Here is a 27,182-nt window from a genome sequence, read left to right on the forward strand (position 1 = left end):
CGTCATTGGAGAAGAGCAGAAAAGCTTTCAGGACCCAAGGTGGAGTTCTCTGAAGAACTAGAGAAGAACCCATTTGATATCAGGCTCAAAGTGACCAGAACAAGGAGTGAGGAACGATGCAGTCCCTTTAATGTGTTTCCCGGGGTAAGTATTCAGAGCACTGCCATCAAATTCAAGGGCAGCTGTCACAGGGTGGAGGTCCTGGCACTCTCTGTGGAGGTGGGCAGAGGTGAAGGGGTCAGCAGCAGGTGCCAATGTGGGTAGCCAAGGGCAGGGCAGTGGGAACTCACAGTGGCTGGAGGCAGGAAAGGGCGGCAGGGGCTCCCAAGCAGGAGCCGGGCTGCAGAACCGTTTACTAGGCACTGGAAAGCGGCCTGGGAAAAATTCTTGGAAGGCTCTCCCTGAGGTTCTGGAGGATGCCTTGCACTCTCCAGGAAGAGGCTGAAGGAGTGGCAGCTCTTGCTGCTGTGGCCATTGTGCTGTTGCTGATGCCTCAGGAGCTGGGTCTGTTACCCAGGTCAGGCAGCCTGGTGGTAAGGACTGCAGACGGGGCTTGGCTTTGCTGGCTCCTCTGTCCGCCCTCCTGCTGTAAAGTGTAGCAGATAGGTCCAGCCAGGCCAGTGGAGGTAACAACTGGGATCACTTGTCACTTGGCCAGCTGTCAGGCAGGCAGGCCAAGCTGTGGTCTGCAGTTCGCACACAGGAAGCCGGCTTGAAAACAGAACAGCAGCCCTTCAGCAGGACACTGGCCTTAGTTCATGACCCAGTCTCCACCACAGACTGCAGACAGTTCTGTCCAGGTGGGTAGCTGTGGATGGCTTGTTCTTTTCTCATCATCAGGGCCCCCTTTTTGGTGGTAACATGGGTCTGAACACTGACAACTGTCAGGTTTTCATGAAGCCCCGCTGCTGTGTTGGTGCATGTAATCTGCACTTGTAAGGCAGAGGCAAAGTCCTTGAGCTCAGCTCAGACTGGTCTACATAGTGGGTTCTGGGGCAGCCAGGGCTACATAAGGAGACCATGTCTCAAAACAGAGCCCTCTGCAGACCCACATCTTAAGTTCCACAAAGGGTAAGGGGCCCAGGCATATTCTTGTTTTTTCCTGTATCATCATGGGGAAATTTCAAAGACCAGCCATGTATCTTATCAGCTAGCTCTTAGACCATGGGCTGGGAGAAGGGAATGGTGAAATACTTCTGTTTTGAGGTACCTAAATCTTGGTTGGGATCCAAGAGAGGGCCTCATCCATGCTAGGCAAGTGTTCTTTGGGCTATGCCCCCAACCCCAGAGCTACTATTCTGTTTGAGACAGGGTCTCATTCTGTACCCCAGGCTGGCCTCCAACTTGTGGCAATGCTCCTGCCTCAGTACTGCTTACTGAGTACAGGGTCCAGGCATGAGCCATCACACCGAGCCACAGCCATTTCTGACTTAAGTTCTTTCCTTTCCCTTGGGGCTGCTGGTGATACTGGGCGGAGGTGGAGGCATGGCCTACTGGCATGCCCAGTAAGATGACCTCTAGTCCCTGTGTGACTGGACCTATGAGAACAGCCTGGCTGGAGGCTAGGGGCAGATGCACGAGAGGAGGGACTCCAGCTCTGGCACTACGTGACCTCTGACCCTGAGTGACCTTTCAGTTTTGTTGGCCAGGACCCCATTCCTCTGTTGTTAAGGGAAGAGCTCCTCACAGATCCTGCGTGTGTCTTCGGGTGCTGTCACCGTGTAGCCCACAGTTCTGGGGTCTGTGAAGATCTCATGGTCATTGCCACCCTGCAGAGACACAACAGAAGCAGCATGCTGCGGTTTGTCCTGGTCCCTGGCTGCTGCCACCCTGATGTTCCTGGGTTAGGGAGGTTTCTTCAGTTTATTTCCCTTAGTTTCCAAGAAAGGAATGACATTTTAGTCACGCTGAGCAAGGAGTTTAACCTTCTCATGAACCAAAATCGAGCTCAAAAGGTAATTATGCTCATGAAAGGCATCAGGATGCCTTTGTGAGGATCTGGCTACGGCTTATTATTCTAGGGGAAAAGCACAGTAAATGACAATCTCACAGCCATTAATTTGTCTTTGTGCCCAAATTTCTCTGGAAAGTCACAAGGAGTGTTGGTGGGGCAGGCAGCCGAGAGTGGGGTTGCTCACACCCCGTGAAATGAACATGGCTGGTCAGTCTACCCACAGCCACTGGTCACATGGGTGACTGGGCACTTGACATGTGGCCAGTAAGAGGGGAACCGAGTTGAGTTGATTTGATTGTGTGGTTTATGTATGCATGCATGTTCCTATGTGTATGCACGCATCTGGAGGGCAGCGGTTGACTGGGTCTCTCTCACTTACTCTCCATCTCACTGAGACAGGGTCTTTCCCTGAACCTGGCCCTCACTGATTTGGCTAGCCCAGCTGGCCAGGGAGGCCTCGGATCTGCTTGTCCTGCAGCCCCAGTGCAGGGATTAGAAGCGCTCACCACTGTGCCTGGCTGCTTATAGGTGCTGGGATCTGAAAAGGTCTCTCACTTGGGTGGCAGATATGTGACCATGAGCCATCTCCCCAGCTTTCAGTTTAATTACCACCATTTTGAGGAAGTTAGGCTGCACTGCTACATCATCTACATCATCATCATCACCACTACCCATTTTGAGGAAGTTAGGCTGAATAGTTACATCATCTACATCATCATCATCATCACCATTACCCATTTTGAGGAAGTTAGGCTGAATAGTTACATCATCTACATCATCATCATCACCATTACCCATTTTGAGGAAGTTAGGCTGCATAGCTACATCATCATCATCACCACCACCACCACCACCACCACCACCACCACCACCACCACCACCACCCATTTTGAAGAAGTTAGGCTGCATAGCCCAGGCTGGCCTCAAATTTAACGTCCTTGCTTTGGCCTCCTTTGGCTGGGTTACAGGCACAGGCTACCATCACTGATTTTAATGAAATGTAAATGGCCTGATGTGACTATCTGAGGGTAGACGGGAAGAAAGAAGACAGGGTGGCAGTCTGAGGGAGCCCAGCAGCAGGCAGAGATGGAGGGGCTGGTACATGGATCCCAGAAGTCTCAAACACCATGGGACTAGGCTCTCTCTGGAGAACGGACCACAGGCACTTGGAAGCTGCTTTTGCTATAAAGCATCTACTTCAAACCACAGGGGACTAAAAGCAGGATGAAGTCGTCATATCCTGTCTCAGCCCTAACTGAATCTGAGTGCCAGTCACCAAACCCATCTCACACCTTTCAAAACTGGAGGAAGGAAGGAAGGGTCACTGTCCTAAACCCAGTCACCTTGGAACAGCAAACTCTCCCGGCAGAACCACCCCCAGAGGCGGGGCAATAGTCCACAGTGAGGTATGCCTGGAGCACTCCTCCTGAAGGCCAGTTTGTTCCCACCTGGCAGAGTTAAAGCAGGCTGGATCACACCTTCCTCCTTTTGCAGACCTCCTCCTCTCCCCCATCTGTCCTTTAAGCCTGAGCTCACGTCAGCTTCCTAGAGGTGGACTTGTTGTGGTCACAGAGCCTGGGCTTTTGCCATAAAACTGGCTACAAATGGCTAGGGGTGCAGTGGGGGCTCCTGACAGAAGCTACTACCTTAGAAGAGAAACTCCAGAAGCAAAAGGCTTAGACTGGTCCTATGTCAACTGCTACATCCACCACTGACTCACACAGCGGGGCTCCATGCTCCTGCTTTGTTGGGTCAGCGAGCGGCACCTGTGAGCTGTTTGAGGCACTCTACACTTTATGTCAGGTGTGAAAAATCAAAACTGCACTCCGGGAGGCAGAGACAGGCAGATCTTCAAGAATTTGAGGCCAGCCTGGTCTACAGAGTGAGACCCTGTCTCAAAAACAAAGCTCAGGCTCTACAAAGCATGGAACAGTGGGTCTGAGGTCATCTGAAACGAACTAGGCCTGAGCTAGTGGCAGAGGCTGCCCCCTAGAGCCAGGTGGGTCTGGGCACTAGAGAGGGCACAGGCTGGATATGCGTATGTCCTGATTCTGCTAGGACAAGCTCAGCTACTCCAAGCTCCCAGAACAAAAACTATTCCTAAAGAAGAGAAGGAAGGCTGTGCCTGGGAATGGGCCATCCTATCCCCAAGGCATCTGCAAGTCAGCCTGTTAATATTTAAATCCTTACAACGCCCAAGGTCTGAGGATGGAAAGGGAAGCTGGGATTGATGAGCACTGGTTACCCTCCCACGTGGGGACAATGCCAATACTGGCCACAGCCTGTGAGCCCCTTTTCACAAGAAGCATCCAGAGCTGCTGCATGGCTGGTGTGCACCTGCTGCGTGGACAGACACCCACAGCACAGACTGATTATCTGCACACTTCAGCCCACATTCTCATTGTACTGACTCCATGATAAAAAACTTCATTACCTGCTTTTAGGTGAGGCAGGCACAGAAGTGAAAGGGACTGCTCTCAAATGGAGCAGCACTGCCTGGAGGTCAGGGAATCTGACAATAAAACAACAAAAACCCACACCTGCCCGCCGGGGGCTGTGTGTGTGTGTGTGTGTGTGTGTGTGTGTGTGTGTGTGTGTGTGGGGCGGCGGCGGCGGCGGCGGCGGCGGCGGCGGCGGCGGCGGCGGCGGCGGCGGCGGCGGCGGCGGCGGCGGCAGCAGCAGCAGCAGCAGCAGCAGCAGCAGCAGCAGCAGCAGCAGCAGCGTCACACGCCTTTAATCCCAGCACTCAGGAGGCAGAGGGAGGTGGATCTCGGTGAATTCGAGGCCAGCTTGGTTTACAAAGCCAAAGCCAGTTCCAGGACAGCCAGGGCTACACAGAGAAACCCTGTCTCAAAAAAATCAACCAACCAACCAATCAAACAACAAAAGGCCAGCTGCAGGCAGGGCCAGGCTAGAATCCTGAGGTTCTGAATGTACACCTAAGGTGAGTCCCAGTTCTCCCAATCTAGAACCAGAATGTGGAGTGCAACATGGGCTGGGCTGTAGGCCCTGGAGTGGAGGTCAGGTCTGTAGATGGCTTGAAACTTGACCACTGTTCTACTCCTCTAGGCAGTGGAGCAGGAGACAACTATGGGCCAGCCTTGGCATGACTATGTATCTAGGAGACACAGATTCTGTGACCCCAAGAAGTCAACTGCATAGCAGAGGTCAAAGCCTGTGCTTCCCTGAACTAAAGAACCACAGCCCAGACAGTGGTGAGGGAGCCCTGAAGAACCAGACTCAAGACCAGTAGACCATACACTCTGGTGTTCAGGAAGGCAGGCAGACAGACAGGGACCCAGGAAACCCCTGAAGCTAGTCTGAGAACCTCTAACCTGGTTAAAAATCCATCAGTTCAGGAAGCAGACTATGGAGAGCATAGCATCATCCAGGGATCCCCTCAGTAAAGAACTCCCGAAAGAACTGGGTGGGGAGAACACATTGTATGCTGTCACTGGTCCTTGAAGGCATGACTCAGTCCAGGATGGCAAAATCCAAGCTCTCACCCAAAACATGGCTGAAGACAGCAGGATGTGATTTCTGAATGAACACCTTGATTGTTTAGGAAGTCCACCAGTGGCTAGGTAACCCCTCTCTAGGGTTTTCTACAGGCCTTGACCTCTCAGTCTCAGTCAGAGCTAAACCTTTCTGCAACATTCTCACAAAACAAGAAAAGATGCACCCCTGGGGCTGGAGCCAACACTGACTCTTCTCCCCGGGACCCAGGCTTGACTCCCAGGACCTGCGTGGCAACTCACAGCCACCTGTGAAACCAGTTCCAGGGGACCTGACACCCTCTTCTGACCTCCACAGGCAACAGGCACACAGTGCTACACAGATTCAACATGCAGGCAAAACACCAATACATATAAAAAAAAAAAGTAATCCCAGGCTCCTTGGGTTAGCCAGGCCCTGAGACCTCCCAGGCCCGTTTCATCTCATAGGGCTCCTTTAGAAGGGGAACTTCATCCCCATAGAGGGTCTCAGAGAGACAGGCTTGTGAGTCTCACTGCTGTGGCAAGTGGTGGGACCATTTCAGTCTGGGTGTTTTACCACCTTCACCCTTGACCACCCTGAACTGACTTTAAAGGCAGATGGTCCCCCTCAGATTTCAGGAGGATGAAATGCTGCACTACTGAATAGGAGGGGCCTCTGCAGGCTACAGGAGGGAGGAATACGTGTGGGGGTTGGAAGTACAGAGAGCAAGTTCATTGAATGTCCAGCTCAGGCTGCATCCCGCAGGTACCTGAAAACTAGATCCTCTGCTTTCTTCATTAACAGCATTTAGTTATCAACAGACTATTAAGTGAACCAGTTCAAAAGTGTACCAGCAGGCAGCTGGGCTCTCTTTGGAGGCAAAGGACTGTGATCTTGGAGACTTGGAGGAGAAAATTTTAAAGGATCACATCTTGGAGGCAAGCTCCCCTTTCCCCTGTAAAGGGTCATTGACTTCTACCTCCTTTTCTGCGTGTCTATTAACAACAGTCGGTCTAGTTGGAGGGAGGAAGGGGGCTCTCACTGTAGCCTGAACTTGTTATCTTATGGTCTACGATTACAAATGTCAACCCCCACAGGCCAGGAGTCCACTGTGTGTTTTCCTTGGTGCAATATGCCTTCAAACATGTTACATCAGTTTTAAAAAAAATTATTTTCTATGTATTGGTGTTTGGCCTGCATGTATGTCTGTGTACCAACCAGTGCTTGGTATCCAGAGGCCAGACAGAACACAGCATCAGATTCCCATGGAACTAGAGTTATATATTGTTTCGAGCCACCATGAGGGTGCTGAGAATTGAACCTGGGTCCTCTGGAAGAGCAGCCAGTGTTCTTTACCACTGAGCCATGTCTCATCAGCCCCTTAAATCAGGTTCTTACTTTGCTGCTGAGCTGCAGGAATCTCTGATATATTTTTATTTTGAATAGACAGACATATGGTTTGTGAGGCTGCCTTTTTTGGCTTTTGTTTTGTTTTCTGAGACAGGGCTGTCCCGGAACGCACTGTGTAGAGCAGGTTTGCCTTGAGCAACAGATCCACCTGCTTCTGCCTCCCAAGTGCGGGGACTGAAAGTGTGCGTCACCTCCCGTGGCACAGGCTGCCCTTTCCTGTTGGGATGTCCTTGCTGTGCAGTGGCAGTGTTCGTCTAGGCCAGGCCTGCCTACTTACTTGGCTTCCTGTGCCCGAGCTTTCCAGTCAGCCCAAGACAGTGTCCAGAGGCTGCTTCCTGTCTCTAGGTCTGCAATGTCAGGCTCACAAGGCTGCTTCCTGTCTCTAGGTCTGCAATGTCAGGCTCACAGACAAACATCCACACAGTGAGCCATGGTCCTGCAATCAAAGGTGATACCGCAGTGGCTGAGAGAACTCAGTCTGCCCATGGATGGATAAGGTGAATAGCATACCCATACAGTGCAGGGTTATCCAGCCATAACAAAGGAAATGCTTCTTCTTCTTTTTTTATTTTTGAGACAGGGTTTTCCTGTGTAATAGCCTTGGCTGGCTGTCCTGGAACTCACAGAGATCCACCTGCCTCTGCCTCCTGAGTGCTGGGACTAGAGGCATATGCCACCACTGCCTGGCAACACAGGGAATTAATTCTTACTGTTTGTAAGGATGAACCTGGAGGCTGTCACACTAAGTGAAATAATCCACTGTCATCACGGACCCCGCTGGAGGTAGACCTCTGACAGGGCAGATCTGGACAGAGCAGCCATCAAAGGAACCAGAGCTCTGTAGCTATGGCATTTGTGATACCCTACTGGGTTCAGAGTGGCCACCATGCCTGAACCGGGATCCCTACAACAGGTGATGTGGGCAGTGCAGGGTGGGAAGCAGACAGGCACAATAAGAGACCCCAGCCCAGGCAGTATGTATGGAGTAGCTGGTATGGAGGCTCCTCTTAGGCCTCGGATGGTGGCAATAGGCAGCCGTTCAGGGAGAGCCTCACAATGCTGCCAAAGTGTCTCTGAGGAAATGGCTTCATTGTGTCCCTCTCTGGCACTGGTGTGTGTCACTATGTGACACACTAGGCTGCTGTGGGATGTATGGCAAATGTGTTGCTGATTAATCAATAAAACACTGATTGGCCGTTGGCTAGGCAGGAAGTATAGGTGGGGCAAGGAGGAGAATAAAGCTGGGAAGTGGAAGGCTGAGTCGGAGAGACACTGCCAGCCACCATGATGACAAACAGCATGTGAAGATGCCGGTAAGCCACGAGCCATGTGGCAAGGTATAGATTAATGGAAATGGGTTAATTTAAGCTATAAGAACAGTTAGCAAGAAGCCTGCCACAGCCATACAGTTTGTAAGCAATATAAGTCTCTGTGTTTACTTGGTTGGGTCTGAGCGGCTGTGGGTCTGGCAGGTGATAGAGACTTGTCCTGACTGTGGGCCAGGCAGGAAAACTCGAGCTACACTAGGCAGATCCTCACTCCAGTTATCTCTGGCCATCTCTGAGTATCAGACTCAGGTAATTCCCCATCTTCTCATGTTTGTGACCTCGTATGTAATTTACAATGAACATGGTAGTGGGCGTAGAGCAGGAGAATAAAGCGACAGTGTGAAGGCTTTGTTTGCCTTTTCTGTTTGTTCTACGCGCGTCTCATTGTGGCTGGCCTGGAACTCACTCACTGTGGACCAGACTGGTCTTGGTCTCACAGAGACCTGCCTGCCTCTGCCTCTGGAGTGCTAGCGCTGAAATGCAGAGGGTGTGACAACATGATCTGACAGGCACTTGAAGTGGGAAGTACTTAGTTCAAGAGGCCGACTGAAAGTGATCTACAGTCTTTGCTTCCACTGGGGCAGGGCCTCAAAGCTCTTAAGGGGAGGGAGGCTAGCAGGGCCAGCAGGCAAGAGTGTAAGATGGCAAGAGAGCCTGCTCTGGCTTCCCCTCGCCAAGCCCAAACTGCACAGGAGACTTTCCTACTTACCGGCATAGTCTTGTCTCCAAAGAAATAGATGGTCTTGTAACCATCATGTTCTAGGTGTCTCAGGCAATACCGCTTGTCCCATCCATCAGGAAAGACGTCAAAGCTGATTTGGCCACCTGCAGGATGGGGAGGGGACACACCAAGAAGGTGAATGGGTTAAAACGAGGCTAAGGCAGGCTGGGTGTGTGTGTGTGTGTGTGGCTCAGTGGTTACAGGGCTTGCCCAGCAGGCCTGGGGCTGAGTACCATCCCCAGCGCAGCCTCAGGTGAGAGGAGGGAGGGTAATAACTTCTGGAAAATAATGCAGCTTATTTATGTATGTATGTATGTATGTATGTATGTATGTATGTATGTATGTATGTATTTATTTATTTTTTAATATCCCTGTTCACCACTTAATGCCTATGCACAGGTTCTTTGCTGTTCTTCTCAGAATTATTATTATTACTATTATTCTAAGATTTATTTATTTAATGTACCTTAGAGTTTTGCCTGCATGTATGTCTGCATGAGGGTGTCAGAGCCCCTAGAACTGGAGTTACAGACAGTTGTGAATTGCCATGTGGGTGCTGAGAATTGAACCCAAGACCGTTGGAAGAGCACCCAGTACTCTTAACCACTGAGCCATCTCTCTAGCCCCTTTCCCAGAATTATCAAACCTGGGTCTAAGCGATCATCTCTCTTAGTGCTTCTTCAAGGAAGAGACAAATATAAATGAAGCAGGCTTAGGTAAAAGCCTAGTAAGGGCTTCCCTATCCCTGTGGAACTGTCTGGCAATGTAACATATCCTGAGTCAGGCATGCAAGTGCATACCTGTCATCTCAACATTCAGGAACCTGAGACAGAAGGATTATGATGAGTTCAAGGTCAGTCTGGGCTTCATGTGAATTTCAGGCAAGTCTGGACTACAGAGTGAAAACTTTTCAAAAAAAACCCTAGCTAAGCCAAACCACCTCGGAAAATGCCAAAAGCAGGCTGTATGAGCTCATCCTGCAAGCAACAGGTTTATTACATGAAAGATAACTTACAGGTAGGTACCCCCTAAAATCATTCATTCATTCATTCATTCATTCATTCATGTGTATGGGTGTTTTGCCTGCATGTATGTCTGGGTACCACATGCATGCCTGGTGCCCGAGGAAGCTTTGTCAGAAACCCTGGAACTGGAGTTACAAATGATTGTGAGCTGTCACATTGATGCTGAGAATTGAACACGTCTTCTGGAAGAGCAGCCACTGCTCTTAACTGCTGAACTAGCTCTCCAGCCAATATGGGGGCACTTTTAATAGTAGCAAAAAACCAACCAAACAAACAAAAACTGCAAAACATTTCCAAAGCTATTAGAAAGGCATTCACTTAACAATTCAGGAATTATTAAAAATCTTCCTGATTGGGTCTGACACGGGGTTTCTTTGCAAGGCCAATTTTCCTACAACCTGCTCACATGCTAAAGCTAGCAAAGCTAGAGGGCTTTAAGTCAAGACTGATCATATTGCCAGGAGAAATGAACATGTCTGAAGCATTTAACAAGGAAGGATATATGAGACAGCTCAGAGGGTAAAGGTGACTGCTGTCAAGTCTGACGACCCACGAGGCAGAAGGAGAGAACTGACTCCTCACAGCTGTCCTCTGGGCAGCACACATGTGTTGTGGCCTGTGTGCCCCACCCCAATGAACTGAAAATATAATAATACAACTTAATAGGTCTGTGCTACCCAGTGATGAGGCCGAGATCAGGCTTCAGGCAGAACTCTGTACCAGAGACACCACTGGCTCAGTGGCAGTCAGCACAGGCTTTGTGAGCTCAACCACTCTCTTGCTTTCTGAGCCTGATTCGTACTCTGTAAAAGCCACCTACTCATTTCTGTGGCTCCGTATGGTGACACACAGCAAGATTTCAAGACATCTTAGTCTCCTTCATCTGAGAGGCTCACAGTACCTCTCCTGGAGTTCAGCAAGGCTTCTCTTCCATACCAAGGTGTGAAGCTTTTACTGTTCACACAGCAGGACACAGCTCTTCTGTGTGAAAGGAAAAGTACTGCTGGGTACAGAGGTAGATCCAGAGCCAACAGCATGGAAACCACTTCCTGGCTTGGGGGTATCCTGCTGTGGCTGCTTGTCTACAGTCTACAGGCTTTGAGTGTAACTATGGTAGAAGAGAAGAAAGTAAAAAAATCTACATCAGGATTAACATGTTGCTTGCTGGGTGTTGGTGGCTCATGCCTTAATCCCAGCACTCAGGAGGCAGAGGCAAGTGGATCTCTGTGAGTTCGAGGCCAGCCTGGTCTACAGAGCGAGTTCAGGACAGCAAGGACTACACAGAGAAACTCTGTCTGAAAAAACAACAACAAAAACATGCTGGGGCTAGGGAGTTAAAAGCATTGGCTACTCTTGTAGAGGTTTGGGTCCCATCACCCACATGGTGGTTCACACTGTCTGGAGCTCCGGTTCCAGGGCAGCCCACATCCTCTTCTGCCCTACTTGGACATCCAACATGCACATGGTGCTCACACATTCATGCAGGCAAAACACTCAAACATATAAATAAAATCTTAAAAGAGAGAGACAGATTAACAAGTAAAAGAAGCCAGTTTTCAGAGGAAAACTGAAAGCTCTTCCTAACCCTGAATCACTGTGTGAACAGAGCTCAATCAAATACAAACCTAATACAAAAAGACCACACACTGCCTGGCTAGATGCTTTTGCCGCTCCTCAGCTCACCATCCCCTTCCATTCTTGGAAGGAAGAAATTATCCTCATGATTCCTTCTGAGTCTGTTTCTAAGTGCTTTTATTGTTGAGACTGAGAACCCTATAAGGGAACCTCAGTTTCCCCACTAACAACCATCCTACCCACCACAGCACTAAGCATTTCAGCAGCCCACCACATGCTCTAGGCGCATAGGGACCAAAGCCTGGGTATGCACCATACCTATAGAGAAAGTGAGGCCTTTCCCTGCAAATTCCTTCCTCAGGTCTGCTACAAATTTTTGTCGTATATTTTCTTTCTGAGAGAAACAAAAAGGTACCAATTATCCATTGCATCACAGTGTAGAAGCACTTTAAACACTGGCCATAGGCTACATGGTTTGGCTTCTTTCCTCAAACCTGGCTGTTGCCCAAGTATGTCTGAGAACTCACTTTATCAAGTTCGTAGAACTCAATTCGTTCTTCTTGGCTGCAGCTTCTTCCAATAGGGGACACGTTCAACATGCCATTTCGGAATTCGATGAAAGTTCCCCTGGGGAGGAAAAGCCCCCAAATACAAAATACCTTATTTACTTAGGCAACACTACATTCTACACAGCGGGAGTATGTGACCCAGGTTTCTCATGGGCTGTGTGTGTACCATGGAAGCTTTGAGCCACATAGTATGACAGACTCAAAATGTAGCTAATCCAGATTGAGCTGGATAGAGATTTAGCATGGAAAAGATTCACAGATTTTTTTCATGTGTGTATGTATGTGTGCATGTAAATGTGAATGCACAAGTGGAAGCCAGAGGTCCATAGCGGGTGTCTTCACTGATTGCTCTCCACCTTATTTTTTGAGACAGGGTCTCTCACTGAGTCTGGAGCTCCCCAATTCACCAACAATGCCTAATCAGCAAACCCCAGGGATCCACCTGTTTCTGCCTCCTCAGCACTGGGCTTGTAAGCATGCATTACCAGACCCAGCTTTTTTGAGGGTGCGAGGGAGCAAGCTCAGGTACCCCTGGCTTGAGCAGAAAGCATTTTACTGGCTGACCTACCTTCCCAGCCAAAGTAAATGAGATGTAGTAAGGAAACAAAACTACGAACTCCTAAGAGGAGGAAGGACCCCAAGGGAGGAATACCCCATACCCCACTTTTTGAGACAGGGTCTTATGTAGCCCAGGCTGTCCTTGAACTCATCATGTAGCTGATGATATATGACCTGGAGCTTCTGATTCTCCTGCTTCCACTTCCCAAGTTTTGGGATTGCAGACTTAAGGCACTGTGTCTCACTAGTCCTATTTTATATTGACTATTCGGTAAAATGATGTTTTGGATATACTGGGTTAAACAGGGCATGTTACTACAATTACTTTGTGGTTCATTGTTCCTACTGTAACTGATTAGGAGCATCTCACAGTAATAAAGGGCTGGGAAAGGATCCCAGCATAAGAACACTTGCTCCTTCAGGAGTCTCACATCTGTTTCTGAGGCATTTGCTTTGCTAGTGAGCCCCTGAATAGACTGATGTCATTAGCAGATGATACAGACAGGTTCTGAGACTATGGAGCCATGCTAATGACTCAGGAAATCTTATTCAGAGGCAGACTGCTCATTCCGGCTTGATGTGATCACAGAAAAGGAAGCAGACCAGGGAAGATGGCTAGAAACTTATTTAAATCATGTTTTTAGTTTTAGACTCAGAATACACATTTAGATTTTTGTTTTGTTTTTCGAGACAGGGTTTCTCTGTGTAACAGTCCTAGCTGTTCTGGAACTCACTCTGTAGACCAGGCTGGCCTTGAACTAACAGAGATGCCTGTCTCTGTCTTCCAGGTGCTGGGATTAAAGGCCAGTGCCACCATGCTTAGCCTAAAAAAAATTTTTTTTTTAGCCGGGCGGTGGTAGCGCACGCCTTTAATCCCAGCACTCGGGAGGCAGAGCCAGGAGGATCTCTGTGAGTTTGAGGCCAGCCTGGGCTACCAAGTGAGTTCTAGGAGAGGCACAAAGCTACACAGAGAAACCCTGTCTCGAAAAACCAAAAAAAAAAAAAAAAAAAAAAAATTTTAAATTTATTTTGTGAGAGGCAAGTCGGATAGGCCGTGTGTAGGTCAGAGACAACTTGTAGGAGTTGAGTCTATTCTTTCTTTCTTTCTTTCTTTCTTTCTTTCTTTCTTTCTTTCTTTCTTTCTTTCTTTCTTTCTTTCTTTCTTTCTTTCTTTCTTTCTTTCTTTCTTTCTTTCTTTCTTTCTTTCTACCTCATGGGTCCAGGGAATTGGGTACTTGCTCTATCACTTTGGTCCCTTGAGACAATCTCTCCATGAGCCTGGCTAGATGGCAGGTCAGCAAGTCCAATGGTCCTGTCTCTGTCCTCCAGTGTTCAGACAGGTGTCCATGGGACCACAGCTAACTTCTTCTGTGAGGTCTGGGGATCTGAACTCAGCTCTCCAAGTCTGCAGAGCAAGCACTCTTCCTCACTGAGCCTAGAACCCTCTCATTCTTACAATGTGGGTTTTTAAGCAGTGCAGGCCAAACACATTTGGATTTATATGACATCTAGCCTGAAGGCCTCCTTAAGACTTTCAGACTGTGGGCTTCTGATACTTTTTAAAATTATGTGTGCTCCTGTACGTGTGTGTAACTGTGTGTGTTGTGTGTATGTGTGTGTAATGTATGTGTGCACGTAGTGTACAGCTAGTGTTTGACACTGTTTTCACCACTGTGCTCCAGCTTATCTTCTGAAACACTCTTTCCTTGAAGCCAGACCTCACTGCCTGACCCCAGTGACTCTTTGTCTCCACTCCCTCACGGTTAGAGTTTCAGATGGCATGCCCATACTCGGTTTATGTGGGTACTAGGGATCTGAACTTTGGCCTCATGCTGGTGTGGCAGGTATTTTAGCTATAGCAATCTCCCGAGACCCTTTTTTGAGATAAGATCTCACTCTGTGGCCGAGGTGGACCAAGAACTCACTATGAAGCCTAAAATGCACAGCAATTCTCCTGCCTCAGCTTCCTACAAATTGGCCGACATCGTTGACTCTCACACCTGCCCCTACCCCGTTTTGTTCAAAACAGAGTCTCACTGTGTAGTTCTGGATGTCCTGGAATTCACTCTGTAGACCACTCTGCCCTCCAATTCACAGAGACCTGCTTGCCTTTGCCCTCCGAGTGCTGGGATTAAAGGCGTGCGCCCCTATACCTGGCCTCTTCCCTTTTGATTTTTATGGTGGTTTTTCTTTTTTTGTTTTTTTTTTTCTGAAATAGAACTCTAGCTATAACTCCCAAGATGGCCCTGAACTTGTGATCTTCCTGCCTCAGCCTCTCTAGCCCTGGGATTACAGGCTCTGTGCTCTTTATGTGCTATTTCACAGGATTCTCTCTCCTGACAGCCCTGAGCCACAGGTTTCAGTGTCCAGCACTCCATCACATGGGCAGCCATCTTTTTTTTACAACCTCTTCATGTGGCTGGCTATACAGACTGTTTCCAAGTAGCTGTATTAAGTGCTGGCTTCTGGCTGCGATCATGAATCCACCTGGAGAACCCACTGCTCCATATTTCACAAGAGCCTCCTTTGTTAAGAGTGAACCCACCTTTTCTTAGGGAGTTTAATTTTTGCAATGTAGCTCAGACAGTAGTTGATCAGGTCCTGGATCACTGCCTCTCCCAGATGACCTTGAATACTCTAGGTAAACAATAACATGAGTTATTTCCTATAATAGGAAGTACTTTTAAAGTGGCTTCATGGCAAACCCAGGTCCTCCAACAACACTGAAGAGGCCACAGGCTGGCCAGCCGCGACAGTGACACATCCTGCTGTCCTTTCACCTCTTCCTCTCTTCTGTTGGCGGAAAACGTCCGGCAAACACAGACACCCAGCAGAAGCATCTTCTGCTTCATTGCTCAGGGACAAGTCCATTCTCTTTCACACACTTCCCGGAAGGGCTAGAGAGCTTACCGCAATTGCTCTTAATGCTAAGTACAGCTTCTCTTGCACGGCCCCTGGGTGAAGGGCCTGCTCTAGTTTTGGCTATTGTAATAGAAACATTGGACTCAAGCAGCTTTAAAAGGCCATTATAAAGATGTAGTCACTATCTGGAATAAGCAACAGCTGCATGGGCAAAATTCAAACTTAACAAAGAATACAGTGTGAAGATTCGCTCCCTCCCACCCCGCGCTCCCCAGCATGTGCCCGGAGGCATTCACTCATTATCACATGTAATGTGTTGTTCTATGTCCCCCTTTTCTTTATTGTTTTTATAAATTTTGAGACAGTGTCTCATTAAGTTGCCAAGGTTGGTCTTGAACTCACTTTCTAGCCCAGGCAGCCCCTGAACTTTTGACCTTCCTGCCCCAGCTGTGCTGGCTTACATATGACATATTAGTAGTAATACAGAATGAGTTGTATACTTGAGAACTTACCTGTTTACACAAAAGCTTCCCATCTTTGTATGCTACCAAGCCATTCTCTGGAAACACATAATCATACTTCTCAATCACTACAACCAAAACAAGATAAAACTGAGGATGTATTGAATAGAAACTGGCCTTTCTCTGTCTTCCTCCACACCCACCCCAAGGACCCCGCTCAGCACCTGCAGGCTGTGCCAGCCCTTCTCATCAAGAGGCTGGGGACTCTGGCAGCAGCTCTGACTCTAGGTCTAAGGGATGACAGAAGAGCTGCAGACGGACCCTGCCTCCAGCCTGCCAGTGTGCAAAGTAAGATGCTGGCCCATCCCTGTCGTGAGCCAGCAGGGAACAAGGGACAAAGAGGATGGCCACAATCTGCTCTCAGGCTTGCCAGATCAGGTCTGCCAGGCTGAACTTTTTAAAACATTTATTATTTTGTGTGTACGTGTGCATTTAGGCATGTATATGCCATGGTGTGTGTGTGTGTGTGTGTGTAGGTCAGAAGACAATTTGTGGGGTTGCTTCTCACTTCTATGTGTGTTCAGTACTGGACTTGGGTTGACAAGTGCCTTCACCCACTGAATAATCTCCACCCCAAAATAATTTTTTTGGGCTACAAAGTGAGTTCCAGGAAAGGCACAAAGCTACACAGAGAAACCTTGTCTCAAAAAAAAAAAAAAAAAAAGCTCTTTTTAAAAGATGATTCTTATACTCATTTAGACTTGAAGAGTAGCATATAACCCACAAAAGATCTGACTGCCTCTGCTTCCCAAGTGCTGGGACTAAAGGCATGTGTTATTATGCCCACCTATTTGTTTTTTAGACAGGACCTCATGTAGCCCAGGCTGGCCTTGAACTCATTATATAGTCCAGCATGACCTCAAGCTCACAGCAAGTCTCCTGAGTACTAAGACTACAATTATGTCCACCACGCATGCTGATGCAAGGTGAGCTCTTAAGTGCCTTCTAGTATGAGTGTTTTGACTCTTGTTACATACATCTTCTCTCAAACACCCAGCTCAGCCACAGTGATACAAACCTCTCAGAGCACGTTGTTAAGTACACTCTGGAAGCAGGAATGGTGATCACCCTGTGACAGGATTTTCTGGGCTGAATATGCCTCGTTATGTTGCTGATAGCATTTCTAAAGAGAGCAGCTCTGAGGAAGATGAAGTGGAATATGTCCTACAGACTGCAGAGATGACTCTTCCCAGTATCTGATCTGACCCACAGACTTGCACTTTCAGATAAGACATGCTGAGTCCCCAGTCATGGGACCGACCGTGATCCCCAGGACACACTGGGCAATGTCTGGAGACAGCTCAGGTTGTCAAACTGCATGTGGGTGCCTGTGCGCATGCACTCTACTGACATCTAGTGGCCAGAGATGGTACTAGGTATCCTACAATGAACTATCCTGCCCAAATGTCCTTAGTACTAACATACCTCTGGGACAACAGTGTGGGTTTTGTCTATTTTAAACTCACGTTGGTTTAAAAAAAAAGAAAGAAAGCCGGGTGATGGTGACACATGCCTGTAATCCCAGCAATCGGGAGGCAGAGGCAGGTGAATCTCTGAGTTCGAGGCCAGCCTGATCTACAGAGTAAGTTCCAGGACAGCCAGGACTACATTAAAAAAAACTGTCTCAATAAACAAACAAACAATTATTTGGTATGTATGAGTACCTGCATGCATGTATGTGCACCTCATGGGACTGGAGTTACAGACAGCTGTGACCTGCCATGTGGGTCCTGGGAGCTGAACCTGAGTCCTCCATAAAAGCAGCAAGTGCTCTTAACTGCTAAGCCATCTCTCCAGCCCCACCTGACCTTAAACTCATGACTCCCCTGTCTCAGCCTCCCAAGTGCCTGGCTCACAGGACAGCATTCCACACTACAACCAACAGTGAAGAACTACCCGTTCACCAATCTCTCTGCTTACTGTTTCTCGCAGGCCAGCTATCTCAGAAGCCCCGGGAAACAGGTTAATAACACAGTCTGTACAGCAACAAAGACTTGAGTTTACATCAGAGTGTACTCCCTCAGCAGGGTTGGGCACCAGAATTTGGGTGGGATGCTTGCTAAAATGTATGCCCAGGTCTTAGAGACCTGCTGTTCCATCTCCAGGAAAGAAGCCAGAAGACTCTCCAGCTAGGTGTGGTGGTTGATGTCTGTTACTCCAGCACTCAGGAGGACAAGATGAGTTGGAGCCCAGCCTGGGCTACAAAGTGAGACCCTATCACAAATGCTCTCTAGCTTCCTAGTCCTGGGCTGGAGACCCTGGTGATGCGGTAGTCTAGGGACACTACGATTGGGGAACCCTGGAACACATGCCTTCAGGGGTCCAGGGACAAGGCACTGAGACCAGAGGCATGTACAAATTTGAGTGGACAGCACAGGCAGGAGGTGGGGCCCGGGCTGCAGTGAGAGAGCAGTGAGGGACATGGGAACACTAAAGGGAGAAAAGGTTCCAGAAGTGAAGACACAGACATGCACGACCTTCAAGGTGAGTCTATCTGTACACGTGAGTAAAGGGTTCTGTCAAAGGTCACAGAATTCACTCTTCTAGGACTGGAGCAGAGGCCAAACAAGGGCAGAGACAATGTCTCCCCAGAGAGGGCAGAAAGTGTGCCACATGAGTGATGGTGGCTTGGGAGTGCAGGGGACACTGGGCGGCGGTCTCGGCATCCTCGTGAGAACTTCATCTTGCACTACAGTGTAATTAGCACTTACCATCATTTCCCAGTTGCTCTTGCACTTTCTCAAAATCCGACCCACCTACCACTCCAATTTTGGTCTTCTGCCTCAATGTTTGCAGGAAGCCATCCATTTCTTTCGTAATTTTCTACATGTCAGGAAGGAAAATAGGATGATTTTAAGTGACAATAATCAGATGAAAACTGCAAACTAATTTAGCTCCTATTTTTACACAAGCCCAGTGCTGTTACTAGGAAAAACTTAATATTTAGTTATATCTGTTCACACTTGTCTATTCACATATGTCTGGTTATGGGGTTGGTTGCTCTCTGTCCTGTGCAATGACTTGCTTTTTCTATTTTATGTCGTGGTGCCCTTTTTATGCTAATACATAGATCTAGCTTATTCTTTGTCTGTTTTGTTCGAATATTTATCTGTGCACCACATGCCTGCAGTGCCTGAGGAGGGCAGAGATCACCTGGAAGTGGAGTTACAGGTGCTTGTGAGTGCTATGTGGATGCTGGGTTCTCTGGAAGAGCAGCCAGTGCTCTTAACCATGGCACCATCCCTCCAGCCCAATCTTTTGTTCTTTAAAGGTGTTTTATATTACATGATATGATTTAATATGTCAGTAGTGGGTATAGTGTCACAAGCCTGTAATACCAACACTTGGGAAATGGAGGCAAGAGGATCAGGAATTCAAGGCCAGCTTTGGCTACATAGTTAGATTTCCTAAGACTGTCTTTTAACAGACAAACAAACAAAAAATACAAAGGGGTGAAGTAGCATGATGACCGTGGCTTAGAAAGTTACTAAGCAAGAGGAAATACAAAGTTATTATGATTAAATGTCAGCTGCTTTTTTTTTTTTTGGTTTTTCGAGACAGGGTTTCTCTGTGTAGCTTTGCGCCTTTCCTGGGACTCACTTGGTAGCCCAGGCTGGCCTCGAACTCACAGAGATCCGCCTGGCTCTGCCTCCCGAGTGCTGGGATTAAAGGCGTGCGCCACCACCGCCCGGCTGTCAGCTGCTTTTAACATAAGTGATAGGGATATGGGTTCTCTACAGAGATATGGGTTCTCTGTTCACCATTTTTGTCAATGATCTGTGTGTGTGAGATTTTTCAGGATGCCAGAGTTGGAAAATGATTCATGGAGACCTATGCCCCACCCCCCTTTTAAAAGCTTTTCTCAAGTCCTACTGTTTAGCGATAGAATGACATTTGGAAGAAAGCACCCAGGCAGACAAACTTCTACACACACAGGGAAATGTGCACGCAGACCTCTGGAGTCCATGCTAATGAGATTGAACCCATGCAGGTCACATTATGTCACAACAACTGCAATAACAGTCAACCTGCTCTTCCTCTTCCAGACTGCACTATGATTAGTGATGTCTAAGAATACACATGGATGAAGGCAGGAAAGGCTGATGATAAACAGATCTGCTACTAAAATATTTTAACCACAGTACCCAGCACATAGGAAAATTCTCTTTCAAATTACAGTTTTATTGTTACGATTGCTTATGATCACTGCAAGCATATTGTTCCAAATGTCTACAAGAGAATACATTCTGGATCACCTGGCTTCTTTGCTATTCTATACTTCATGCTTATCTCTCCCCATTTACCTAGGAAACAGAGGCACTTTCCCAGTGGCATATCTAGTACCTGGAGTGCCCTCCACCCTAGGACACTGAAAGGAAAAAACAAACTGGACAACTAACAGTGCCCTGAGGCCCAGGGACTTTAACCACAGCTGCTGTAAGAAGCTGAGGCGGTCAGGGTTTCACTGGTTTCAGTTTCCTTATGTTTGAATGGTAGTAGCTGGGCAGTGGTGGCACACACCTTTAATCCCAGCACTCAGGAGGCAGAGCCAGGCGGATCTCTGTGAGTTCGAGGCCAGCCTGGTCTACAGAGTGAGATCCAGGACAGCCAGGGCTACACAGAGAAACCCTGTCTTGGGGGAGAAAATGGCAGTACTAACTCTCCTACCCAGGATGAAAAATGGTGGAATACTGCAAGTTCAGTACTGTACAAAGGCTTATTAGGAATATAGACTCCTGACCACTACGGCTCCTGGGCCAAACTCAACAACAGTTTGTTTCTATAATAACTTCATTTTTATTCTGTATGTAAATACATGTACATGTGCCACAATGTACGAGGAGAGGTTAGAAGACAGCTGTGGGAATTGGTTCTCTCCTTCTACCATGTGGGAGTTGGTTCTCTCCTTCTACCATGTGGGTTCCAGGAATTGAACTCAGGTCCCAAGGCTTAGGTTAAATGACTCCAACCATTAGCCATCTCAGTGGCCTCTGTAATACATTTATTAGAACACAGCTACTCAGTTTGCATATGGTCTATGGCTGCTTTTGTACTAACGTTGAGTAGTTCTACAGGATATGTTCTACAAAGACAAAAACACTTAATATGTGGCCCTTTACAAAATAGAATTCTGCTTCCAGTTCTAGACTACTATTGGCTCTTGTTGTTTCGAGACAAGTTCTCCAGGTTTGCCTCAAACTCACTACATAGCCCAGGCTGGATCTGAACCCTCAAATCTTCCTGCAGGGATTAACTCCTGTGCTACCTGCCCACCTTACTATTGACTTAACTCATTAGTGTGTATTGAGCAGTGAAGCTGAGTCCGAAAGGGCTCTGGAGAACTTGTGGTAGAATGTTATCACTACACAGATCAAACTGTGGCTCAGAAAGGTAGAATGAGGTAGAAGAGGTTGGGTGGTGGTTTATCTAAAACTAAGACTATATTAAAAAACTTTACAAAAACCTATTGCTTTGTAAAGTGTATGTGTGTGGACATGTCTTTCCCTAAAAGACATGGGTTAGTAAACAAAAATCTCAGTGCCAGGTGGGGGATACTGTTAACCAGAGAGACCTGAGACCCCAAAACAATACAGGCTATTGTCATTGCTCTTGGCTGGCCACCCTAACTACATGGTAAGTCCCATACCGCTGAAGACATTGCACACCTTAGTTGCAAGACCCCAGAGGCTGGAACTGACATACTGAGCTTTCACAGTGCCGGAAGGTGCCACTCAAACCGCTGGGGGGAGAAAAGTCATTAACGGCACTTCCCAGCCATGGATCCTGCATGCTACAGCACCGACCTGCTAGGCAGTATGTGCTCACTTGTGCAATGGTGGCATGATTGCTATGGGGGTAACCAAATCACTTTCTGATTGGACATGAGGCCTGTTCCACAGGAGAGAATTAATGCCTGGTACAATAAACTTAGTCAAAAGCCTATGGCTCAGGAGCTCATAGACCCTCTGGGGGAATCTCTACTACTGTTGCTTTGCTAAATGAACTTCTTGTCAAACTGCCTCTGAATATTTATGTCCACACCCATAGGTTAATGCTGCTCTCAACCTTGGTACGAAGTTTCTTTTGTAGTGGGCAGTGGTTAAAGCAGACCTGGTCAGAATGCTAAGAGTAAGTGCCCTAAATGGGACATCTTATCAACCCTGCCAAAGCTCGAGGGCAGGAAGAATGTAAGAGCCAGAGGATGAGGAGGAATGTTGGGAAATGCTTGTCTTCTGGACATATATGGCTGTTGCCCTCATGAATTCACAGCAGCTGTGATTACCAGCACAAGATCAAGTCAGTTAACTTTCCAGCATGGATGGTGCTGCTGGAACGTTGCCTGAGACTCTCTCTCTCTCTCTCTCTCTCTCTCTATCTCTCTCTCTGTGTGTGTGTGTGGCACTAAGTGGACATCATGAATTATTAAAATAAAAAAAAAAGACATGGAAATGAAGAGGGATGTGTGGGCAGGTGTCCTCCATATGGAACACAGAGAAGTTGGGGGTGAATATGATTGAGATACACTGTACACATGTAACTGCCAAATTAAAAAAAATTATTATTATTGATTTTTCGAGACAGGGTTTCTCTGTGTAGCTTTGGAGCCTGTCCTGGAACTCGCTCTGTAGACCAGGCTGGCCTCGAACTCACAGAGATCCACCTGCCTCCGCCTCCTGAGTGCTGGGATTAAAGGCGTGCGCCACGGGGTGGTGGTGGTGGGGTGGTTTTAAAGATGTATCTAAGATTACACTTAACAGGCTTCTGGAACACACCCCCACGAAATGCAAAATGGGTGGGGTAGAGATAGCGACATTCAAGCTATTTGAGCCCAGTCTCAAGTTTGAATTACTCCTGCTCAATCACCAATCTGTGCAAAGGAGGCAGAGAGGCTGCCATCACCAGACTGACTCCACAGACTTATCTTTGACCATAACAACAAGGTTTTTGAGGGGAAGGAAGTTCTATTGGGCCCTGCATGCTCTCAGCAGACGGCCTGGGGACCCCATCACTGCAGGCTGGTGGAAGCGGCTCACCTTTGAGGCTTGATCTGGGCACGGCACTGTCACGAATTTCTGTTATTCTCACCAGCACCCCATGCAACAGGCAATATACCCGTTTAAAGTGGCTTCGGGGGCTCCGAGAAAGTGAGTTGCTCAAGGTCAGACAGCTGAAAACCTGCCTTTGATACACAAAGGTGACACAGCGGGGGGCGGGGGGGGCTAAGCTGGAGTTACAATCCAGGTCACTAGTCCCCAAGGCCCCCAAAGAAATCCGGACCCAAACTTTCCGGTTTTGAACGCGTTTCCTGCTGGAAAGGGGTTTTTTTTTTTTGGCCCCCTCGTCCTGCGCACCCCGCTCAGGAACCTCGTCTCCTGGTCCCCGAGTGGTTGTCACCACGGTCTGGCGCTGCACCGCTCCGCTCCACCGCCGCGAGCCTCCCGGGCGCCGCCTACCTGCCGCGGGGCAGTCAGGGTCCCATCCACGTCGAAGAGGCAGAGCGCGGCCATGTCTGCAGTCAGAAGACTCGTTGGCACCCGGAACTCCACCCGGAACTTCCGGGTCCGCTCGGAGCCCGGAGCCCGAGGCACGACGGGAAGGGGAGGATTCCCCAATGGCTCGCACAACATTCACAGGGTTTGAACCACAGTCCCCTAAGATGTAACACAGAAACTCACTTTCTTTTCTTTCCTTTCTTTCTTTTTTTTTTTTTTTTTTTCTGAGTTTGCTCATACGCTCTTCAAGTTTCCGGAACGAAGTCGGTTTACTTCTCATTGGAGGAGACGGGATCATGGTAGGAAGGGCAGTAGTGGGCGGCGAAAGGGGGTACGCGTTTAGGGGACCCCGATCGGGCCTAGGACTGGCAGGAAGGGTGCCTGGGCGGCCGACTCGGGAGGTCCACCGGCGGAAGGCCCGGGTGTAATGATCTGTTATTTCCCAGCCTCCTCCGTTCCCCTTGGGTCACGTGGGCGGTCAGTCGCTGCTGCTCCCAGAGCGCGCGTCCGTTTCAGGGCCTAACATGTCTCACTCAGCATATTCTGAGGCTTCCCTTGGAAAGGTGAAGAAGGATGCACAGCTAGTGTCTGAAAGAGCCAGGATCATGGCCTTCCTCTGACTCTAAAGCTCAAACATTGCTGCTCACTCCAGAGAACCATTGTGCAGTGTGCTGAGGGCTTCCGTGTCTCACGTTTCTGCTCTGTCCCCTTTCCCAGCCAGTTCTCCTAACGTATAAGGCAGTCGGAGAACTGCAAAGGTACTGTGATAAGTACCCCACAGTTTTGATGCTTGGTTTTCCCACTATGACACCGATTGGTTTACTTCTTGAGGAAGTGTCCCACAGACTTGTGGGCCGAAGTTCGAGTCCACTGTTGGCTCGTCAGTAGATCTCTGTTGAAGGTCTGTAACTAAACCTTTCCTGGGTTTATTTGGACCTGCCTAGGGTAAAGGACTGGCCTGAGAGTCAGACTCTGCCCTGTTCGTTCTGTTGACTTTCCTTGCTTTTTTTTTTTTTTTTTTTTTTTTTTTTGGGCTTAGTTTAAAAAAAAAACAACGAAAAAACCAAACAACTGTGTGTTCAGTTCGTGTGCATATGCTTGTGCCATGGCATGCAGGGGTCAAGGACATCTTTGCACGAGTAATTTTTCTTCTTCTACCATGTTGGCTCCAGGGATCAAATTCAAGTCACCTGGTTTGGTGGCAAGCACCTTTTTACTTGATGGGATATCTCACTGGCTGGGATTAGGGTTTTTGTTTGTTTGTTTGTTTGTTTGTAAAACAGGAGTATGGTACTTATCCAGAGTAGAATTTCACAAAAAAATAAAGCATCTGGCTTTATCACTTCCTCTGCCAGTCCTGGTGGCTTTCCAGGGTTGGTTGGAACCTTCCTAGGTGATGCTTTGCCTCGTTCATTGTGTGATTATCATGGTTGAGTTCTGAAAGAAACCTCTTTCTTTTCCAGGCTGCCCTCCTTCATGCAGTGCCAAAGTTTCAGGGGCCAGCTGCATGGGGGAGGCCTCTTCACCGACTGTGGTGCTGCACTGGGCAGGGAGATCCCAAAAGGTGGCTGGGGAGGAGGTCTCCCACTTCACAGGAGAAGCCACCAGGCACAGAGACTGAGAAATTCCACACAATCTATCGATTCTATACCATCAGAGCACTTGGCTTTCTATCTCGCCTGAAGTTGGCACAGACAGCTGTGACTGTGGCCGCCCTGCCCCCAGGCTTCTACTCGTACTCACAGGGCCTCATGACCCTCAATTCACTCTGCCTTGTGAGTGGGATCTGCAGCTTTGCTCTGGCCATGCTGTGTTGGATGAGCTACTTCTTACGGAGGCTGGTGGGCATCCTGTATGTGAATGAGTCAGGTACTATGCTTCGAGTGGCCCACCTGACCTTCTGGGGGTGGCGACAGGACACTTACTGTGCTGTGTCAGACATAATACCCCTGTCAGAATCCAAGGACCAGGTCCGGGATGTGTTGATACGCATCCAGCAATACAGTGGCAAGCAGACCTTCTACCTTACCCTGCGCTATGGCCGAATCCTGGACAGAGAACGTTTTTCACAAGTGTTTGGATCGCTGAGCACACTTAAGTAAAGAACAGCAACTCGGCCTCCTGTAGCCTTGGGAGCACTTGGAGTTTAGACAGGAAGGCCAAGAACATTAATAACCAGGGACTGGGGCTGAAGCCCAGCTGGTAGACTGCTTGTCTGGCGTGCAGGAAGTGAAACCCTGGGTTCAGTCCCTAGAACTGCATATAACCAGGCATGGTTGTGTGTGCCTCTTCTTTCAGCACTGGAGAAAAAGTTCAAGGTTTTCTTGGGACAAAAAAAAAAGAAGATATTAGCCAACTTCAGGGAAAAGCCCTTAGTGGAACATTGTACTGAATAGGACACTCCAACAGAGAGTGGCTAGAAGTTTCTATGAAGAGGCACTTCTTGGAGGAATGCTATGTCAAGATCACCGAGGCAGCCCATTGCTGTGAAAGCAGAAGACAGGAGGGTGGGCAGAGGAACACAGACTGGAGTCTGGAGACCTGGGTTCTGCTGGACCTCAGCTCCTCAACCTGGGGCAGGGTATTGAGTTACTGAGCCTTGAATTACACTCTGAAATGGAAGAGCCGTCCTCTCTCACAGGGATGAATATGAAAATAACCAATAATGGCTGAGGCTGGGCTTAGTTAGAGCTCTTGCCTAGCATGTATAAGGTCCTAAGTTCTACTCTCAACAGCGTAGACTGGGCAAACCCAGTAAATGCCGTGTGCTGTGTAAGTCAGCAGCTCAGAGCTTAAAACTTGGAGGAAGGCTTCCAGGCTGCACCACTGTGTTCACCAAAGTTAAATGGCCAGGGCTGAAGCCCAGGGTGGGCTTGTCTTTTTCCCATCAGGAAGTCACTACACCAGCTGGGGTAGGGACAGCACCAGCTGAGAATGTGTTGACCACCAGGAGGTCCAGGGCCGCTCACACTGGGGAGCTTTGCACTGTCATCAGGATAGAAGAACTCTGTCCGAGCAACAATTTATCAGCGGAAGGAGACTGTATATGCTGCTTTTCATAATAACAAACACATGCTTACTCGGTGAATTGTACCTGCATAAAAGGAAAGCAGCCGTGATCTCTGTAATTTGACCATTCAAAATGCTTTGTTTTGTAGCTTTTTAGTAATTCCCTTTCTCTCTCTCTCTCTCTCTCTCTCTCTCTCTCTCTCTCTCTCTCTCTCTCTTTCTCTCTTCCTTCCTTCTTTCTTTTCTTTTTTTCCTCTTGAGACAGAGTTTCTCTGTGTAGCCCTGGCCATCCTGAAACTTGCTTTGTAGACCAGGTTGGCTTCAACTCACAGAGATCCGCCTGCCTCTGCCTCCTGAGAGCAGGGATTTGAGTGTGTGACACACTGCCCAGACAGAAGTTTCTTTTCTTGAAGAATTTTTCTTTTAAAATTACATGTATTTATTTGTGTGTGTACCACTGTGCGTGTGTAGAGGTTGGAAGACAACTTTTGGAGTCCTTTTCCTCATACCATTCAGGTCTTGGGAATTAAAGTTGGGTGTGAAGCTTGGCAGCAAACACCTCTACCCACTGACCCGTCTTGCTGTTCCTCTAGCCATTCTTCATTGCTGTAAAGTAAGCAGAGCGTGAACAAAGATAACAACAATGGGGGGGGGGACGACACACACACCTCGAAGCCTCA

General features: G+C 48.3%; 2 protein-coding genes across 2 annotated transcripts; one reads left to right on the forward strand and one right to left on the reverse strand.

Annotated features, from left to right (window-relative positions):
* Positions 1-1,416: 1,416 nt before the first annotated feature.
* On the reverse strand, positions 1,417-23,657 carry Pmm2 (phosphomannomutase 2). The gene is made up of 8 exons (XM_059270037.1): positions 23,455-23,657; positions 18,712-18,823; positions 15,992-16,068; positions 15,163-15,254; positions 12,018-12,117; positions 11,809-11,884; positions 8,879-8,994; positions 1,417-1,769 (listed from the first exon to the last, which is right to left on the reverse strand). Exons 1-8 carry the CDS (start codon positions 23,626-23,628, stop codon positions 1,668-1,670), a joined length of 849 nt encoding a protein of 282 aa, XP_059126020.1. The 5' UTR covers positions 23,629-23,657; the 3' UTR covers positions 1,417-1,667.
* On the forward strand, positions 23,528-25,837 carry Tmem186 (transmembrane protein 186). Its single transcript, XM_059270038.1, has 2 exons — positions 23,528-23,792; positions 24,957-25,837. Exons 1-2 carry the CDS (start codon positions 23,790-23,792, stop codon positions 25,593-25,595), a joined length of 642 nt encoding a protein of 213 aa, XP_059126021.1. The 5' UTR covers positions 23,528-23,789; the 3' UTR covers positions 25,596-25,837.
* The last annotated feature ends 1,345 nt before the right edge of the window (positions 25,838-27,182 follow it).

The sequence above is a fragment of the Peromyscus eremicus genome, chromosome 8a (genome assembly GCF_949786415.1).
Source record: "Peromyscus eremicus chromosome 8a, PerEre_H2_v1, whole genome shotgun sequence".
NCBI classification, from domain to species: Eukaryota; Metazoa; Chordata; class Mammalia; order Rodentia; family Cricetidae; genus Peromyscus; species Peromyscus eremicus.

What these genes read in the sequence shown, in the direction of transcription:
- Pmm2 (XM_059270037.1), bottom strand. Translation starts at nt 23,628, where the DNA reads ATGTTGTGCGAGCCATTGGGGAATCCTCCCCTTCCCGTCGTGCCTCGG. An exon ending in CCCTGACTGCCCCGCGGCAG is followed by an intron (nt 18,824 to 23,454) that starts GTAGGCGGCGCC and finishes CCTGACATGTAG; the next exon opens with AAAATTACGAAAGAAATGGA. An exon ending in AGAGCAACTGGGAAATGATG is followed by an intron (nt 16,069 to 18,711) that starts GTAAGTGCTAAT and finishes TTTTGGTTGTAG; the next exon opens with TGATTGAGAAGTATGATTAT.